This window comes from Anser brachyrhynchus (genome assembly GCF_964034855.1).
Source record: "Anser brachyrhynchus genome assembly, chromosome: 8".
NCBI classification, from domain to species: Eukaryota; Metazoa; Chordata; class Aves; order Anseriformes; family Anatidae; genus Anser; species Anser brachyrhynchus.
In genome coordinates, this window is record NC_137702.1 from 20,327,706 (window position 1) to 20,347,821 (window position 20,116).

Below are 20,116 nucleotides of genomic sequence, written 5' to 3' on the forward strand. Positions count from 1 at the left end.
TTGCTGGAGGGATATTGCTAGCAATGATTTATATGTCTGGTACACATTGGTATTTTTGGTACTTCTGCTTCTAAAATAGATGGAGGAGTTAAAGCTGAATCTTATAAATCAGTGTGTTGTAAATGAAGTAGGCTTTTAAATAAGAGATTGTGGAAAAAACGAGCTGAGCTAGCCTCCTTTTTCATAATCATAATCATTAAACTTGGCTATATCAGAACAGTCTTCCATGCGCTAGGAAAAAGTCATTCAAGTATGCGGATCAGTGGTTACACAATGAGTTTTTAAAATGGGTGGGTAAGGTGCTGCACTGGAAATGTAAAGCATTGTGCTGGAAATCCAAACACCTGAGCAGAAGCCTTCCTGAGGGTTGCCAGATGCCACCTCCAATTCACCCAGCTGTCAGTGAGTATTCATCCTTCAGGTGCAGAAAGTCCAAGCTGGTCAGCATGGAGCTGCCATTGCCTGCACCACTTGCTGCCTCTGCTCTGCAATATTGCCTTGGTGTGGGAGTTACCTCTCCTGTGGAGGAAAGGGAAAGGTGCAGATTGCTTTCTGGCCTCAGGAGTAACGGGGTGCCAGTGCAGTTCTGTGTGAACATCTTAAGTCTTTTGGCTTTCTCATTTTTGGGTGTTTGTGTGTTGAACATCTAATGTAACATTAGGGAGTCTGAGAGCCACCTGGTGCCTGGTGGGGCAGGAAAAAGAGCTGGGGATCCTCAAGGCAGAAGGAAACCCATTTCTGCCACATTTGTTCTCCATACAAAGAGTGATCATGAGGAGAAACAGAAAGGAGTGTGATTAGTTTGAGTTCATGAACAATGTGAGTTTCGGGCAAGTCAGAAAAAAATATTTAAAAAATAAATGAAGGCTGGTTTGGTTTTCTTTTTCTTTCTTTTTGTTTTTCTTGCTAGTGCCAGAAAATACACAGGACATGAATTCCTCAGTAATCAAACAGCTATACGTTGTACCTAGTCATAAAATAACAAAATCTGATCAACCAGTTAGTTAGAAAGAAAACAGAATGTTTGTGATAGCTTGTGACTCTCATTTATACATTGAATGCTCATATTGAATCCTCTCTGTTAGTAAATAATAGTTGTTAATGTGTCATGACTGTGTACAATGAAGTGATGGCTTCAAGTGGGTATTCGAAATAAAAGTGGGAGTGCTGTGAACTTAATTCACTGCTGCTGGTGCTCTGGTGTTAACAGTGTCATGACTGAAATTCACAGCCAGACATTTTTTCTATTAAAATGAAGTATAAAGAGCAAAATAACTATTGTATTTGAAACATTTGTTATCCCCTTTGGAAAAAAGTTTCCTATGAATGCTTTTTTGGTTCAGTCCTGCTGCAATTGTGACCTCTAGTGGAAAAAGCCAGTTTGTTATCCTAATGATGATGCATCAAATTACAAAGTAATTCATTGTGTTGCAATATTCATTATGTCTGATGTAGGAGCATTTCCAAGACTAATTAATGGTAAAATCCGTTCAAGGCACTGTATGTATATGATGACAATATCACTTGCGTGCAAATCTGTTAAGACATTTTTAGATATCTACTCTGAAAGATGTTACAAAGAAAGATTTCTCTTTCCATTAAAGAAGCAGGCAAGAAGATATGTAAAATATAATCCAGGATATACTGCAATATACAGCAGTCTGAACACAAAGGACATGAGGCCAATGGGATGAGGTTCAACATGGCTCAGTGCCAGGTCCTGTGCTTTGGCCACAACAACCCCATGCAGTGCTACAGGCTCGGGGCAGAGTGGCTGAAAGCTGTGCAGAGGAAAAGGATCTGGGGGTGTTGGTGGATGCTCACCTGAACATAAGCCAGCAGTGTGCCCAGGTGGCCAAGAAGGCCAACGGCATCCTGGTTTTGTATCAGGAATAGTGTAGCCAGCAGAGCCAGGGAGGTGGTTGTCCCCCCGTACTCTGCTCTGGTGAGGCCGCACCTCGAGTGCTGTGTTCAGCTTTGGGCCCCTCACTACAAGAAGGACATTGAGGCCCTGGAGCATGTCCAGAGAAGGGCTTCGAAGCTGGTGAAGGGCCTGGAACACAAGTCCTGTGAGGAGCAGCTGAGGGAACTGGGGTTGTTTAGTCTGGAGAAGAGGAGGCTCAGGGGAGACCTCATTGCTCTCTACAACTACCTGAAAGGAAGGTGTGGGGAGCTGGGGTTGAGCTTCTTCTCACAGGTAACTAGTGATAGGACTAGAGGGAATGGCCTCAAGTTGTGCCAGGGGAGGTTCAGGCTGGAAATGAGGAGACATTTCTCCTCAGAAAGAGCAGTCAGGCATTGGGACGGGTTGCCCAGGGAGGTGGTGGCGTCACCGTCCCTGGGGGTGTTTAAGGAGAGGTTGGACGTGGTGCTTAGGGACGTGGTTTAGTGGTGACATTGGTAGTAGGGGGATGGTTGGAGCTGATGATCTTGGAGGGCTTTTCCAACCTTAATGTTTCTATGGTTCTATGATAACACAGCAAATAAGAATTGCATGTGGTATTTTTCATATTTGGATGATCTTGAAGCTATTTATAAAGTTAAGTAACCCAGGTAGGTAGGCACAGCTGCCACTGCCAGGCAGAGGGGGGTGTACACAGCAGTGGGGCTGCTGGCCCTTGGCCGGCTGTACATCCGGACCCCAGGAGCACTTTCAGCTAAGCTGCTCTAACGGGGCATCCTTCAGTGTGTGTGCTCCCCTGGCCCCTGAGAAAATCTCAGGCTCTCGGTTGTCAAAATAAAAAGATGCTGAAAAATAGCGGAGGAATGGTATTTCAGATTTTTGTGTAAAACAAGTGTAAATGTAGTCTTTTTCACCCCTCTGTAGTCAGTAAATGAAGCGCTGTGTGCTTTCTTTGATTTTTAAGTGATTGGACATCGCCATTGTGTCATTTACCGAATGGATTTCTGTATACATGTGTTTCCAGCTTTTGTGAACCAGAAAGCAGACTATTTGATGCAGATATTGATTTGCTGACCTATGAAATGGTTTTGACTTAGGCTATTACCAGGTGTATTTTGTACTTGTGTTTTTTTTGTTGTTGCTTTAACAGTTTGTGTGAAAGATTTTACCTGATTAATCCTGGCTTCCAGTTACTAGGCAAAAATCTTATCATCTAGAACGCTTATTACGTTTTCTTGAGAACCTGCTTATGACAATATTCTGCACTGTTCATGAAAAATATTGGGAGGAACCGAAAATCTGGAGGGATGTCCTGTGACATGCAAGGCACCTGGCTAATTACAGAGGGAGGTTCCAAAAGCTCCCAAGAGCCTTTATTTTCCCCAGCCGGGAGTTTGGAAGCTGGGCCTTGGGGTTTTAACGATGAACTTCGAAGTGCAGCAGAGAAAAGAGAGGCATTTCCTAGGGATTTGCAGTATCTCGTTAAAGATGCTACATAATGATAAGTGATAGGGAAAAGAGATTTGTATATGGGGAATGACTGAAATCTTTCTTCTTATTTTTCAGGGTATGAACATAATCTTTCATGTAGCCTTGGCTCTCTTAAAGGTAAGCCATTGATCAGAAGCTTTTTTATTCAACTGTATGGAATGTTTTCTCCAGCTGGATGTATCATGTTGAAAGGGAACGATAATGGTGGGACTTCTGGGGGAGGGAGTAGAGGAGAAATATCATAGGTAGAGATGTCTTCAGAATTATACTTAACGGTAGATTTGTTTTTATTAAACTTAATCATGTTCCAAAGTTCCTGGAACAAGGAGTGCAGTCTCAGGATTTAAGTGTCTTATGTGCAATTACTATTTAGAAAACAATTATGATTCACTTCACAACGTATTTCTTTTGTGGCTGGGTTCTTTCATATCAATACGCAAGAAAAGTACTTGAATATTATTTGGTATTAAATGTATTTGTAATGCCAAGAGAAGAATGGAAGCCTTTTATGAAATGGGTAACTTCTAGCTTTGGTTTAGGTGAACAGAGTTTACCTAAAGCACAAAAACCCCTCCAACCTCTAGGTAAACCACTGGTCCTTTTGATGCCAGCAAGACAGCTCAAAATTAACTTACATCAACATTCACAAGTTGTGCAGTTATGCAGTTATGCAGCCTGGCTTTGAGACTGGGTGTACACCCAGCGGTCAGAACAACTCTTTAGAAAATGTGATGAGGGTTAGAAAAGACTAAAATCCTTAACTCAGACAAGTCATACTGGAAATTTATTTTTCAAACCCAATTTCTTTTAACAGAAAATGCTCAGTCTTTTTATTTTATGTACGTTCCACAGTACACTGTTTTTCCAGTTGAACATTTCTCTTTGGCCTTTCCAGGAGAGGAAAATTCAAGGAAGTATTTTGTTAGTGTTATTATAAAACTATTTTCTAGGCTAAGGAGTTTTAAGAGTTGTTTTCTAATTCTGCTTGTAGGGATTCTTCTTGTGCTTATGCAGGATTCTCTATCTGCCTCTTCTGGTAATAATGAGCTCTAAATGGTAAGGGAAGTATTATCCTGAGAAACTATTTCTGTACCACAGCCAAAAACAACTATGAAGAAGATACAGCTAAGTAGGCTAGGATTCTAAATCAGAAGCGCTCACATCAGAGCACATTTCCATAGTAGTACCAACACAGGGCTGGTGATTGTCTATCATCAAATTAACATTATGATTTGCTCTCAAGCAGGAATTGCTGTTCTGTTAGGGGGTAAAATAATTTCATACCTGGAGAGCTGAAATAATTTTTTCGTGTCCAGATGTGTTCATAACCTCTCTTAACCATTAGAGACAATGTCCTTTATTTTACTGGTCTTTTTAAGCTGAAGAATGTGAATACCAGTGCTGCAGAACAACAACTTTAAAAGCTGTGAGTTTCTAAGGGCGTGCTTCTTGCTGATTCTGAAGCAGATGAAAACAATTCTTAAGGATTTGTTCTATGTTAAAACAGAGCTATTATGTTCTCATCCTCAATCTCTTATATTAGTTTCAGTTTGGAAGAAATCATCAGTGGAATATCTGAGTCTTTACTCTGCAAATGCCAATTTTCTCACATTTTTGTGAAGTGTGTGCTTCTCAATCCCTCACTAAATAACAACAAAAAGCTTTTAGACTGATCTTCCTCTTACTCAGTGCAGTTTCTCATTGTTACAACCAGCTGCTTGTATTTAAATTGAGTGGCTGTTGGTTTTGAAACGACAGTACTACTTCTGTGACCAATTACCCGCAGCATCTCACTGCAGAAAATAAACACGTATTTAAGACACGAGGGGAATCCTTTCCCTTTCCGCCTCCCACATTCTGAGTATGTTTGCAGCAATGAGCAGCTAGCAGATTAAAGCTCTTTAGCCACGGAGGCCATCATTTGTAATAGGGCATTAATCTGATTTATCGAAGTAAAAACAGAGTCTTGTTTTTGTGTAGCATCCCAATGCTATGCTTTCCAATGCATGTCGCTTCAGCAGGCACTGCTCATCGGTGTGCTCACCAGTCACGCTATCCAGCTGGTGGCAGCATTTTGCAATTTGACATTAATCATTCAGTTACGTCATGTTGAGACTGCACCTGAATTAACATTCAGCGAGCTGAGCTAATAGCATAGACATCCCTTACTTTTCATTTGCTGAGCATCGGAAAACATGCTGAAGCACTGGGGTGTGAGAAGAGCCCTAGTGTTGAGAAAGGCAGCATAGACAAGTGTGGTTCAGAACAAGTCAGCAAGCAACATTGTATTGGTATTTTCACTTGCAAAATCCCCATTAAGACTGGTAGCTGAGAGTGACAGAGCAAAATGAACCATTCCAATGCCAGCATATTTTCAGGTCTCTTTTGTCATCAGCTAGTTAGTTTCCTTGTTGGAAAATACAAAATAAACATGAAAATCTTCACATATGGCAAGAAAGAAAAGAAAAAAAAAAAAGCAATAAGCTTTGTTTCATATTTGCATATTTCTGTAATTATTTCCATAAACTTAAGTTTGTGATCTTGCTACCTCGGGAAAAAAATAAAAAGCAAAATGCATGCTTTAGTTTCGAATTAGCAAAATGAGGCAAGTATTAAAATATGTGATGTGGAAAAATCAGGCTCTAGATTAGGTTACTACCGACTGACAAGGAGAGGAAGTTTCATTAACTGGAAACATAAGAAGGAACCACAGGTTTTTAAGATAAGTCTACGTCCTGGCTTTCTTTCCAGGGGATGCTCTGCTCCTAGCTTGTGGCTCATAACAACATTCAACGGCTAGGTTGTTGAAACAGCGCTTTCATCCGTGTAACCATTAAAAATGCATAGCTTAATGCCAGAGGAAAGCCATGGTTTTCATTGGTAAAGTACATGATATTCAAATTGAAATGCGTAGAAAATAGTAAGAAACAAATAAAGTATTTGTTCCTTTATCGTATAGAGCTTCACTTCAGTAGGTATATTGTCTTACAGTCAGTACTGATGTGTATTGTTCCTTGAACTCAGGCAAATGGGAGCAGCATTTCTGATGGGGGCTCTGAGGTCTTAGGCTCCTGCTCACTCTACGCTCTCCGACGGTAACTGTATATTACATGAACAAGGCAGCGGTTGTTGGTTATTTCTGTTGCCACCTTTCAGTCTCAGTGCTGTTTGTGCCAGTGTGTGCCTAACAGATTAGGAAGAATACCAGTTACAGTGGGAGAGACAGCAGGTGATTCTGTTAATTTAACTAGTTGATACAAAGGCTCCCTTTTTTTTTAAAAAAAAAAAAAAAAGTTTCTAAATTGCCCAGGCTTAGGAGGAGTATTTGTTATTTTTATATTATTCTGCGTCTGGACTGTAAAGGACCTTCTGGGCCAAAGAAATGCTTCTCTGCTGAATCGCACCATTACATGACATGGCAGCCATTTTATAAGCTAGTAATAGCAGCAATATTGTTGGTGGAAGGCCATTTTTTGCTTTTTGCATTACTCTTGTTCCAGTCTAAACTTACTACTGAGCTTTTTACACTTCCCTGGTCTTAGATCAACGGTGTCCTTTATCTTAAATAGCCCTCTTGCAGAGACATGCTGGTGTTTATCACCTTCAAGTATTTATAGATATCAATCATTTTCTTTACTAAGCAAATCAATATTCTTGGTATTCTTGAACTCTTGAATATCTTAGTAGTGGTCTTCTGCATCTGCTCAAATCTGTGTTCGTCTGTTTGGATGTGAATGACGGGATCTTTGAGAGAGGTTGCGTTGTGTTTCCTGTGTTGACGTTGTATTCCTTATTTCTAGAAGAATCTACTTTATCTGATTACCATTAGGATTGTATTGTTCTCATATGTTTGTATGGAATAATATTCATGATTAACCAGTGTGATCCACAAATCCTGTTTCACCACTTTAGGTATGGAGGACTTCAGTAAGGGCAAAAATTTTGAATAAAATTATTCTGTACCAAAATACACATTTACATTTCACTTCTTAATTAACAGATTACAGATTATAAATTTTGTTATTTCACTTCCAAGGCACTAACTTCTTTGAATAGACATTTGACCTAATCTGTCTTGGATTTTTTCTGTGATTTATCTCCTGCATTACCACTTAATGCCAATCCAGAACTTTAAAATCAGACCTGAAATCTTGTTCTGTGTTAAAGGCATAGCACAAAAATTTATGCTCATGTGAAGCAGACATAGCAAAGATAGCCAGAGTAGTGATTCAGTTTTGTAGGCACTGGATTCTGTTGTTCGTGGTTAAGTTACACGTATTTCTTCAGGGAGCTATGTGGCTTGCGTTGTAACCCAAATAGCCAGTGTCCCATCCCTGAGGATAAAGCCTCCTTTTGTCACTCAACACATGCCTGGTGCTGAAATTACCACTTGCCACTATCTTCATTTGCCGTCTTCACTTGCCACTATATTCATTCTGAGTAGCAATTGTCAGCTATCACTTATATGTAAAATTGATATTTTTTTCCCTGTTTGCATCAATTTACACTTGTCTACATTGACTTCTAATTTACCGTACTATTTCCCAGTCATTCAGTCTCTTACAGTCCTTCTGCAATTCTTTACTGTAATCCCGTGTCTTTAAAACCTTGAATAATTTAGTAACATTTGCCAACATTGTCACCTCGAGATTCTCCCTCTTTTCCAAGCCATTTAAGAACAGGTTAACCAGCATGGACCCCAACACAGATCACTATTGGAATGTGCTCCGAAAATTAACTTTGTTGTGTTCTCTCTAATAATGTTAAAGATGTAAACGTCACTAAATTCAGATTACACAGTTGTGATTAGACCTGGAGAACACAAAGGACAAAGTAATTTCTGGTAAGATAAAAGGTAAAGCTCTCATTGTGGGCATGGTGTAATTGGTATGGATTTTGAGTTGTTCTGGTGCAGAATTTGTCTTATTCTTTATAAAAATAAACTTGAAAGAGAGCTTTCTATTTTATTCTCTTAGTTTTAGATTCCATTTAGCTTTTCAAAGCCAGTTATTTTCGCCACTAAAACACTAAACACTAAAATGTTAAAGGCAATCCAATTCCTTTTTTTTTTTTGACAGTTGACATAGAAAAGAGAGATGTTATCATACATAGGCAATTAGCAATTGATATAGCAATTATGAAAATGTTCAGTGTATCTCAGTGCTGACCTTTCAGTACCATGCCCCATTATCATAAACATTTTATATTCTTGTCAACATAAAGCACAGGATAGGAGGTAGGACTAGTGGTGCTTTTGCAGGGAAGATGGGGACAGAGGGAAGATACACTTGGCTGGGCTATGGGAGAATGTGGAGAGTGTGTGGGCAGGGGAAGCAGAAAGGGAGAAAGGAATCCATGGCACTTACACGCGTGTATAACCCAGTGCCAGGGGTATGGATGTTGCATGGATAGGAAGGCCAGAAACAGAGAATTGTACTTAAAAGCCCAGATAGTCTACAATATGGAAATCAAAGCTCAAATAATAGGTGTTTAGCGTATGATATTCTACTTTGTGTGCAAGTTACTGCCTTCTGGGCCATTTTCAGGTTTTAAGTTGACTTCAGTAAGGCCCTTCTGAAGAATACAGGACAGCAAGCTATCGGTGGGGTAAGAGCAGTGCTGAAGGCACAGATAGGAACAGTGAAGTCTACATGAAAGGAAAATCACAATTCCTCATCAGACATGGGTAAAAATAAGATGCAGTGTTCAATTAGGATGTGGAAGTATCTGAGAATGGCAGGGAGTGTAAAAATTCTCAAACTGCAAATCTAAATGACAGATCACTGTTATGCTGTGTGAAGAACTGGCATCACTTTTTCCCACGTACTGTTTTGATATTCCCCCCCACCTTCTCTTCCAAAGAAGAGGCACAACAACAACAACAGTGAAAGCCACAAAGTTTTTGTAGAATGAGAGCTGAAAAACCTAATAAACACTGGACGTTGGATTTTAGCTGATAATTCAGTTTTTTTGTGAAGCTTTGGAACTTTTCAAGACCTCTTTTTAAACAAGTAATCCAGGCCTGATGTAAAAATTGTAATGATGGTAGTAGACCACATCCCTTGGGATGCTAGTCCTGTAGTTAATTTTCCTCATTCCTAAAAATTTGAACCTTATTTCTAACCTGAATTCATCTGGATTTAGCCTCTAACTATTGGATCCTATTACAACTTTCTAGAATTAAAGACTTTAATTAATAATCACTTCATTCCATTATTCATAAGCCCAGACCTTACCCAAAGTGAACCATATGCGAAACTCTGTAAAGATGAGAGCTAGTAGCTTATTAAGCTTGATTTATGCAAGAAAAAAATTAAGGCTTTCTATATGGACAGTGCTCTGAGTTCTCCGCCCACAAGTTGTGTTTGGTCACCATGGACTCTTCCCATTCACCCCTATGCTTCCGCTTACTTCTGTATCTTCCTTGTTTCCCAAAGCACACAACAGAACGCTCTTATTTCTTCCTTTTAATATTTTGAGTAATATTTTCATTCCCATATTGAGGATAGAACCTGGATGTCTCTTGAATATCATGCGTGCCAGCAGGTGTTTAAGCTAGATGTAAGCACTTGAAAAATTCCAAAAAAAATATAAAGATCTACTTTCTTTTCTTTAAACCCCTTTGCTCTACAAACATAGTTCAGTGAGGTGGGACTTCAAGCTGTGATGTATAACCGGTCGTGGTCCTTGCCTATGCACAGAGCACAAGCTCAGCCTGGACAGAAGCGCCATCACCTCTCTCTTCACAGTCCTGCTCTGTGCTCTGCTCCATCTGCAAGGCAGTGTTTCACAGCCTGCGGTACTTCTTCAACCAGCTTTCAGGTGACAACCTGTATAAAAGAGCTCGTTCAATACTGCACAAAATTTGGTGGTGCTTTAGTCAACTTCAATCCCATTTTGCCCCAGGAGAGTTCGCTGAGGCCTCGTTGTTGTCAGCTGTTGTCTCTGACCTGTGACTTCTGCTCTTTCTGCTGCATCCACTCTCCCACCTGCTTCATGTGTCTCCTTGAGCCAAGGTGACCCGTGTGCATGGGGAGATTTTCAATGATATTGTCCTTTTTTCATTTCTTCTTCCAAGAAAACTTGCTTGTATTAGAAAGGAGTCCAGTATGGGTGCTGTACCAGACTGTATGAAATGAATTTATTTTTCTCTGCTTTTTGCAGTTTTTATTTACGCTTGTTCGTGGCATATTAAAACTAATGTTCATATTTGAACTACTTGTGAACATCTTTCTTATTTCAATTCAGCAAACCCAAGCTACTGATTTTTACTTTACATTAGTATTTTAAATGATTTTTCTTGACACGATAGACAAATGGCTTTTATATCAAAAATAATGTATTTGCAGAAGTGTTTGCAATTACTGTGCTTTAGATCTCCAGATCTCATTGCAGTATTTTAAATTATCGCCTTTCTCTGTGTTGGAATCTGTGCGATATCACCGCTGTGATGGAGAAGTGTATTGTTCTGTTACAGAGCCCAGGTTATAATTAGGCAGTGCAAAAGGGAAGCAGCATAAAAACATGCTTTCTAAAATACAGAACCGCAGTAATAGCCCACTGCGTTGTCCTTAACCAGATGGCAGAGGCACCTGGCCTGTTCCCTGCACAGGGAAGATGCGAGGCAATTTAATGTGTGACATAACAGCGTTTTCCTTACAAACGTGCAGTTAATTTCTAGAACCAATTGAAATGCACATGCTGACATCATCCCCTCTCTACTGATTGTATCCAGGTTTAGAAACGCCTCTGGAGAAGACAGTGCTGGAAATGATCGTTATTTAAATTATTTAACTCGATCCTGCGCAGGCTAGGCTATGTCTCCTGGCTTTTCACAAGCCGGCTGCTGCCCTCCTTGCCAGCAGTCCCTGTCGGTGTCCTTGCCCCTCTCCTGTTCGGCGGCCTGGAAGGGAGGAGGGTCCCTGCCCTACCTGCCCGGCTCCGGATTGCACTTTGTCTGTGCTTGCGTTATTCAGAAGCAGATCGACCAAAAGTCATTCCACTGCCTGGCAGGCTGATTTCTCCCTAAACATCGAGCGTTAGAGGACGCGGTTCATATACACGAGCCTGGGATCCAGCAGCAAAACCCGTCACAGTTGAATTGATGTAAGGTAGACGGGGAGGGGGAGCTCATCCGTCCAGCCGTTCACTATTGGCTTCTTATTACGGCATTCTCCCCCGAGACGCACGCTGCATGCTCATTCACCCCCTCCCAGCCCCCTCCTCTCCTACCCCTTCATTACTGATGCACAGCAAGAGGCAGCAGCAGCAGCCGCCACGCTTGTCACGGATCCGAGCTTGCAATGAGCTCATCCTTTTCTCTTTGCAGCTTCCTAACTGCCCTGGCTTTATTGCTCTTATTGCTGCTGCTGTCTGCTCACACGCACAGTCTCAGACACGCTGAGCCCTGAGAGCTCTCCATTGCTTTCCTTCTGTCAGAGCTTTCCTGCACTCATTTTCTGCCATTTTCCTGCTTTTTAGGTACATTTTAGATCCATGTTTTCTTTGGTTTCTTTTTCAAATCTACTTCAGACTCTGGCTGAGCCAGCACAGTGGATCATATTTTTCCTTGATTCTTAGCAAAGATGCTTTTCTCGTTTTGAAAGTGTCTGCTGTGCTGTAGACGCCCATCTGAACCGATATCAAAGAGCTCAGTCTGGCTCTTCTAGCACTGCACTTTTTGAAATTGTGGTTAAAAGCCTGTTCTTCTCACTCTGGATACTTACTACTTACTGCTCATGGAAGAAGGGGTACCTTGCAAAACCCCAGCTGCCAAGCTCACACCACCTGTCAAAAAGTCACAGGACATGCATGACGAGAGAAGCAAGCTGGTGAATGAGTATGCATGTCGGGTGCTGGAACTTCTGGGGATGGGGCATCGCCTGTTTGTGCCTCGGCTGCTTGCGGTGAGATCACGTTTTCTTGAAATTAAATTCATTGTGAATTTGCCATCTTTCCTCCCAAACCTGCTTTCCCCCCAGGATTCTTTATGCTGAACGGAGGTGTGAGAGGTCCCTTCTTTTTTTTCTTTGGCTTCTCACAACCCTAAGTACCGACTCTTTCTTCTTCCCAGTAGCCTGGGAGGGCTGAACACAGGTCCTGCTGGTGGGAGCCAGTGCCACTCCTTCAGTAGCCCGAAGGGTCGCAACCAGGTCTGCATTACCAAAAATCTTTTTTAAAGCTGTGAATGCTTTTGTTCTCAGTTCTGCAATGACTGCAGATAAGCAGCATGCCCTGTCTACTTCTAGGTGCTGATGGAAAGTGCGTTAATTCTCTGCAGTTCAAATCTTACACTTGTGACATTAAAGGTTTGTTTTAAGCATTCATAGCATTTAAGCTGTGTTGATGTATTTTGGTTTTCTGCTGTTTCTATATTTGGTTTTGACAAGGCAGGTGACACCGTGTAAAAAAAGTTTAAAATACGTGTGTGGAATTATCTGGGAAATAAATTGTTAAAGATGTTCTTATCTGTCATAGCAACTGATGTCTGTGTGTGAAATGGCCTGAAATTGGCGTGGCATCTTATGGTACACAGTACGCCTTCATAATTGCTGCTGCCGTACAAAACACACCCAAAGCCACAGAATAGCAGAGAATCCGAAAGTCGGCAACTAGCCCTAGCTGGGTCTGCTCTGGGGTGCCATAAACCGAGCTACAGCCCTGGGGCATGCCTGCTCAGTGGTGTGACACCAGAATGTCATTTTAATGTGATGCCTGGGAAAAGAGTGCTTTTGCTGACCTGTACCATGTTCTTGTGGTTTGGTGCCTTTCCTTCATTTCCACGCCCTGCGTAGTCCTGTATTGTGGTGTTATGGAGTGACCTGTCTTGCATTTTCATCGTGCTGCTGAACCTCTGCTCTGTGTTCTGCAGTACCCTCCGATAAATGACGGTGATCTGTATATTGTAAGATGCTCAAAAAAAAAGAAAAAAAAAGCGGGTAGCTGAGCCTGTGTGTTCCAAACGTTGTGAGATGGTAGGTACAATATTCACAAAGTCTTAAATTGCTAGTAAAGTGAAGATGAATTTGGATACCTACAGGCACTTGTAGAATTGGGCGTAGTGCCTGCCGTAAGGGCTAATAATGCATGGCTGAAGCTGCTGTATTTGTAAGCATTATGCCAGTCTAGCTCAAAGTGCACCTAAACCTTCTTCCATCCCATCCTGCTGCTTTAGTGCTGTTGGTCTCCTGGGCAAGGACTGCCAAATCATTCTGAATTGTCTTGTGATGAGCTCTAAGGAAGCAGAGGCAAAAACACAAAGCTCTTTTTCACTTGACTTAATCAGGCTTTGGAGCTGGCCCTCCTGATAGGGCATACCAGGGAATTCAGTGTACTTCAGCAGCCAGACATCTGAGCTTTGCTGAATGACATTATTTTATTTATTTTAAAAAAAAGGGGTGGGGGGGAAGAAAAAAGGCAAAACAATACAAACAATGCTTGTGTTATTAAAGAACCTTGATTTGTGAAATGAATGTGGTTTTCTGCCAGGTTTTATTAGCTAAATATACCTCTTTTGACATATATCCCTTCTGACATATACCCATTCCATGGAGGAGTAGAGGCTGTTTCTGATGATTTTTAAACAAATTAGAAAAGCCTGAGGACCAAGAATTTGTACTTTAATCAGAACTAAAGATACTTCCAAACCTTGGACTTTCGTAAAATTAAGAACTAGATTCTTTTGTGCATACATAAGCATCTTCCTCTGCTGTGGTTTGGGGAATAAATGCCTATGACAGGCAGAATATATACCATTGTAGTGTTATTTGAAAAATATAATCTGTAACCTCAGAAAAATTCAGATCACCTGCTCACTGGCATCAGTTATATGTGATGACGAGCAAGTGGAACAGCACTAATTCTGTGTGGGTTTTTCCCCTTGGGGATATCTGTGGGTGGGTAGAGCTAGGAGATTTTTTGTTTGCTCTTGTACACATTCATCAGTATTTTATGGGGCAGAATGAACATTACCTTTCCTAAGTCTGGACCTGCACACAAACACTGGTGCAATTTTGAGCAGAGGTGCACTGCTGTCTGTAGGCAGTAGGCAAGCAGAGGATCCCTGCTGGATGCCAACTCATCGTGCACAAAACCCCAGCTAGGCCTTCTGAAAACTTTTGCCTATAGTCAGATTATATTTTTTTCCCGTGACACTTTTATCCCGAGCTGTGTTTTACAGAGAACACAGATTTTAACAGAAAAAAAAAATATTTGTGACAGCATAGCTTTCCCAGCAAAGAAGAGCGTAGAAGTGATGCCAGTAAAAAGAGGCTTTTGATGGATCGTGTTGGAAGTGCATGCCAGCACACCGGTGGCAGGGTAGCTTTGCCAGTCCATCTGTCCCAGGCCTGGATTCCAAGTCCACCCATCTTGGTGCACCTTGGAAGCTCAGCAGGTCAACTTCCTCCTCTTGGAGCCATTTAACAGATCTCAGGTCAAAGGGCAGCGCAGTGCAAAATCGTGCAACATGCAGCATTGCAGTCTGCTGCGACCAGTGGGAAGGGAACCATCAGGTTAGAAAAAACACCTCCCATACCTTCATGTTACACTGCAGGTTCTACAAGAACTTAAAACCATACAGTGCATGTTAAGGATTAAATGTTATAGTCTGCAAAATTAGTGTAGAAGTATGTGTAAGCATTTTGAATTTTCTGATAGCAAATTTAATAGTGGAGTGGAGTATGGCTGGATTCTTCTCTGCCTTTTACTTTGTCTTGTTCCTGATCCATATTCCTTAGATTGTAAAGCACGCACTTTATGTTCACCCACATTCTATAGAAATTCTGCATATATATACTGTATGCATAGAACACTACAGAATTTTTTATCTGTTTGTGTAAAAGAGGAAGAATTAAATTAAGGAAGTGCCATGTGGTTGATCTGAAATTTCTTCTGCTCTATAAGTTCCCAGGTGGGAACAGGAGATTCAGTTGGTACAGTCAGTAAGGAATGAGACTGCAGAATTAATAATTGAAGACAGAAAAATTAAATTAAAGAAAAAAGCCAAGCCTATGTCTTAATCACATTTCCCTAAGTATTTTGGAGATGGCAGTAGTAACAGTATTTACTTTAAAATGATAATAATAATAAAAACATTATTTAAGTCTCAAAAAAAAAGAGCTGAGGTGGTCTGTTTTTCAGAACTTTGCAATTTCACAGAACTTTGTCTATTGACTTGAAAGTTTGCTGACTAATTCTGCAAAAAGGGCTTGTCCTAAGTTTCAAATAATCCAATTAAGATAATTTTATGAACATATTGAAATACTTAAGTGATGTGGGAAGGACATGTGAGGGAACATGTATAGCCAAACCCTAAAAAGCAAGCTGAGAGTTCAGAAGTTCGTTGGAAGTTCACTTTATGTTCATAGTTCTCAGTGATCCTCGTCTTTTACCTGTTGTTTTTCTTCATATATTTTATACAAAAATATGATTATTTAAGAATTACATCTTGAATATTAAAAAACTCCCTGAAGTCCCCATGTGCCCCAAAATACAACGTACCTGCCAAATGTGAATTATCGCTTCATTAGACTTACAGATGGTTTATTGAAATGAGTTGTTCAGGAGATCCATGAGCTGAGTGACATGAACCAGCAAATTTACAAATCTCTGCCTGTCAAACAGCTGCCAAAAGGTGCCTGAAATGTCTTTATGATTTATTGATTAAAATCACAAAATGTCAAAAAATGTGAATAATAAAACAACAATGCTATACACTTTTTTGTACTGCATATATTGTATATGTATAAAAAATGTATTTGTATATGTATTTATATACACATACTGATTTTTGTTGTTTCCTGTTTTTAATTAGTACCTGAAAAGCTTTGTTTGCATAATTTAGACAAAAAAAGCATAAACTATACAAAATGCACAACCCGGTTAACATTGCTCTCAAAAGATTACTTTGATTTCTTCTGATTTTAATAGTGATACTCTAACTTTCTGGTCAACAGATTATTTTAATGAAATGAAAATACTCAGCAAAGTAGGAAGAGCTGAATGTTAGGGGTCTAGCTCTCACTTTATTGAACTATATAATATTCTGGTTTATAACCTCTCATGACTGTAATCCTACTTCAGCAGATTCCATCGTAGAAGTTCTCATTCCCATGATTCACCATGGTTCTTACCAGATTTTCACTGACTACAAGTTTTTCAGGGTTGAGACCTCAAAATTCTCAATAGCTTCGATATTATGAGAATAATTTGTTTTGGTGTTGTTAAAATGTTATTCTAGCAGTGATTCAAACAAAAGCCTGGGGAAATAAATCTGACTGTAAATTTTTACATGTAATCACTGTTGTTCTGACACATTTGCTTCTGTCATTATGGCATTTATTTTTTTAATGACATGCTATGGACACAAAAGGTAGGTGCATCTGCTTTTCTAAAGTTTAGTGGGGTGATTTAATTGTTGATTATTAACATTTTTTATTTTTTTTCTCCTCTGATTTCAAATAATAATAAAAATAATAATTCAAAACTCTCAACGGGAGTTTTTAGAAAAAGACTTTTTAAGAAAAATTTAAGAAAAGTTAAAATGAAATACAAAATTCAGATGAAAATTTCTAGTCATGCCCCCTTAGAAAAATACTTGCTTAAAATTAGGATAGCTCATCTCCTAATAAAATGGTAAAACTTTGGCAAAAAAAAAGTGTGTTTGGTGTTTGTTTAGTGTTGGGAGTGAGTGTCCAGAAGTCGTAATTAAAAACACCCTCCCACTCTGTTGGAAGCACATAGCAAGCAGCCTGTCTTGGAGATTACCCTGGCTTGCAGCATTGCAGTATCTGAGCACCTTCTGCGTAAAACGGATAACAGCGGCCACAGGGGTTTTACACATTGCTTGGTGCCCCCTTGCACCTTGGTCGGAATTGTGGCCAGGGCCGGGAGAGGCTGCGAGGAAGAAGAGGGGACTGGAAATGCAGCAGCAAGCTTGACTCCAAAGAGGGCAAATGTATAATGTTGTAGGGAAATCTGTTTGACCCGTACGGCAAACACAGCTGTCAGCATCGCAGAGAGAGAAGGGGGGAAGTCACTTTGGAGTTGGCTGGTTATTAAACCAATTACTGCTTTTCTAGCACCGTCACCCAGCTGAACTTTGCCCAAAATGGCTCGGTTGTCAGCGCGGCTTCTGGCACAGAGCACTGCTTGGTGCCAGCAGGTCGCCCCAAATACTGCCCGCTGTGCATCCGAAGCACTGACCAAGCCTCAAGCATGGCAAAAGCGTATACAGCCTTACTAAACCTTCTCCAGAAGAAAAACAGCATGCAGAGGAGGAAATGGATGTGTTGGCCATAGCTATGTTCACGAGTGGGTCTGATTCATTAGATACCTAAGTGCACCAGCTCTCTGTCAACATGACATCGGTCTTGTCAGATGGAGCCTCAGCCAGATAGTCCTTCTGCCAAATTTCTGTGGACAGAATCAGATGTGAGAGTTTGTAAAACTGAGCATTTCTCATCCACATCCTGAAGGCAGCTTTTGTTGTGTCCCTGTAGTGATGACCCAGCAGCTTCCTTGGCTGCAAGTGAAGGATCAAAGAGATCTTGAGGGAACTCTGAGCAGCTTGAAGACAAAGTTAGAAAATGCTGCAGTCAAAGGGCAACAGATCTGCCAAAGCAACTTCAGCTGCATTTAGAGTTTTCTCACTCTTACCTTGTGATTAATGTAGCGGAAACTACTAGTAAGTCTTCAGCAGGGTGTACGGTATGATCATCTCCAGAAATACATAGGGTGATAGATAAATGTGTACAATGGATATTTTGTTCTTATGTGGTCTTGATTGAGGAAGCCAAAGGACACGTTGCTGTGCCGTCCCCACAGTGGAAGGTTGGACACCGAGCAGTGATGATTATGGGTGCTTGGGTGGCAGACCTCTGATGTCAGCTCATGTTCTCCGCTATCAGAAATGCTGGATAACCATGAAAATGCCCTCTTAAATTCTGTGGTTCCCGGTTATGTTCATCATTTAAAATCCATTCAAAAACCCTTCTCCATTTCCCCATCAGATAAAGCTTGGTCAAACTGCTATGTTTTTGTGGACCCTCTGTGCAGGCTGCTGTAGCATTTTTAGCAGGACTATGGAAAATGTCAAGCCATGTTGGAGGCTTGCTGTTGCATGCTCGTAATATCTGCGGTACCACATTGAAGTTCAGTTTGCTTTGGGAAGCAATATACTTGTACTTTTAAGAAAGTGTTTTACATAGTAGGTTTAATTATTTTCATGTAAATGAGCTACTGAGACTAGTTAATATGATACATAGGGAGGATTTGTAAATAAAACCCATTAGTATTTTTTTTTCTGTTGTAGTGAGAATTAAATTTATTTCTACTTATTTGAAACAAATTTAACACCCAGGAGAAATAAGACTTTCATCTAGTTTCACCTCTTTCATGACAAGGACTGCTGTTTTCCCAGTTCTCCCAGTGCAGAGCCAGATCCGGTGTGTTTGGCTGCAGCGTGTTTGCTGGAAAGAGGTTGTCTGGAAGCAGCAAAGGTTTTTGGGTGGGTGAGAGGATAGCTAAGGAAAGGGAAGTCCCTTCAGCAAAGGGGCCTGTGTCTCTCTGGAAGTGTTGGCCGAAGTGTGGTGGTACACAGCTCCAGCCTCCGTGGTGCTGCTCTGTACACTGGCACGTGTTCCTTTGTTCCTTCTGGTTTAAAAGACATTCACATTTTGAGGTGACGTCCTGAATGTCTTGTCTGGCTGTACGGTCTCTGTGAACCTTTTAAAGGAACAGTCTAAAGGCTTGCTTTTGCATATCTGTAAAATCTCCTGGTATAGTTCTCTCATCTCCAAAAATTAATACGTTTGTCCCTGACCCATGAATCATATTACTCCGTCAGTAGCAGAACTGGATTAATGCTGAGTGTTTAACATTTTCTGACCTGTTAAGCTTGATACCACGGCGAGAGGTACAGTCTTATGAGAGATATAGAAATAAACATGTGAAACATTTTCTGGCACAGTGTTCTTTGAGAAATTGTGTCACAGACTTCTACACATTGACTTGCTGATGCCTCTTATGAGTCATATGCATTTTTGCTTCTGCTGTTCATGTCTGCAACCATATCTATGTATCTATGTATTATCTTTTTAGGGTAGCGTTATAAAAATCAGTGATGTTCTAAAGCGTAAGCTCTCTAAAAATGTTACAGATTCTCCTAGGTTTTTATTGTTTGCTTGGTTTTGTTTTGTTTTGTTTTTTTCCCTTACTCAGTTTCATCTTGACAGGCTTAGCCAGAATCCCTTTCTTACCCTGCAGGTACAGAAGGATGAAATACGTTAATGTGTTGTAGTCCTCTGATTGTGCTGCTCTGCCTGGGATTCCTGGGATAAGTTTTAGCCTCTGTCTTGTTTTATGAGAAATGGATTAGAGAGCCGATTTTAAAGAGGATGTTTTTTGGGCTAATGTGAATTTTGGTGGTTTGGAATGCAGTCAGTAAATGACAAATCCAGTGAGAGAGCATGACTACATGTTCTCAGTGTTTAGAGTAGTTCTCTGTGTTTAATTGCAGACCTCAAAAGAGGACCTTCTACAAGCTGATTTTGAAGGAGCTTTAAAATTCTTCAGGGTTCAGCTGCCCAAGAGATACAGAGCTGAGGAGAACGCCAGGAGACTGATGGAACAAGCTTGCAACATTAAGGTAAGGGCAATTTTCATTTCCGCTCATTCACCCAGGGTTCTTACAGAAAAAGTAAGGTACAGTGTATAAGAATG

General features: G+C 40.6%; 1 protein-coding gene across 10 annotated transcripts in view; it reads left to right on the forward strand.

Moving 5' to 3' along the window:
• The window catches only part of RABGAP1L (RAB GTPase activating protein 1 like), a 253,556-nt gene that overhangs the window by 169,882 nt on the left and 63,558 nt on the right, over positions 1 to 20,116 (forward strand). For 9 of the 10 annotated variants that reach the window (XM_080601910.1, XM_080601914.1, XM_080601913.1 and 6 more), the window contains 2 exons: positions 3,470 to 3,511; positions 19,914 to 20,042. In XM_080601910.1, the coding sequence (XP_080458036.1) occupies positions 3,470 to 3,511; positions 19,914 to 20,042 (171 nt within the window). Of the gene's footprint in view, positions 1 to 3,469; positions 3,512 to 11,648; positions 12,301 to 19,913; positions 20,043 to 20,116 lie in introns of those variants that run through there. The other variant, XM_080601897.1, reaches the window with a different exon arrangement.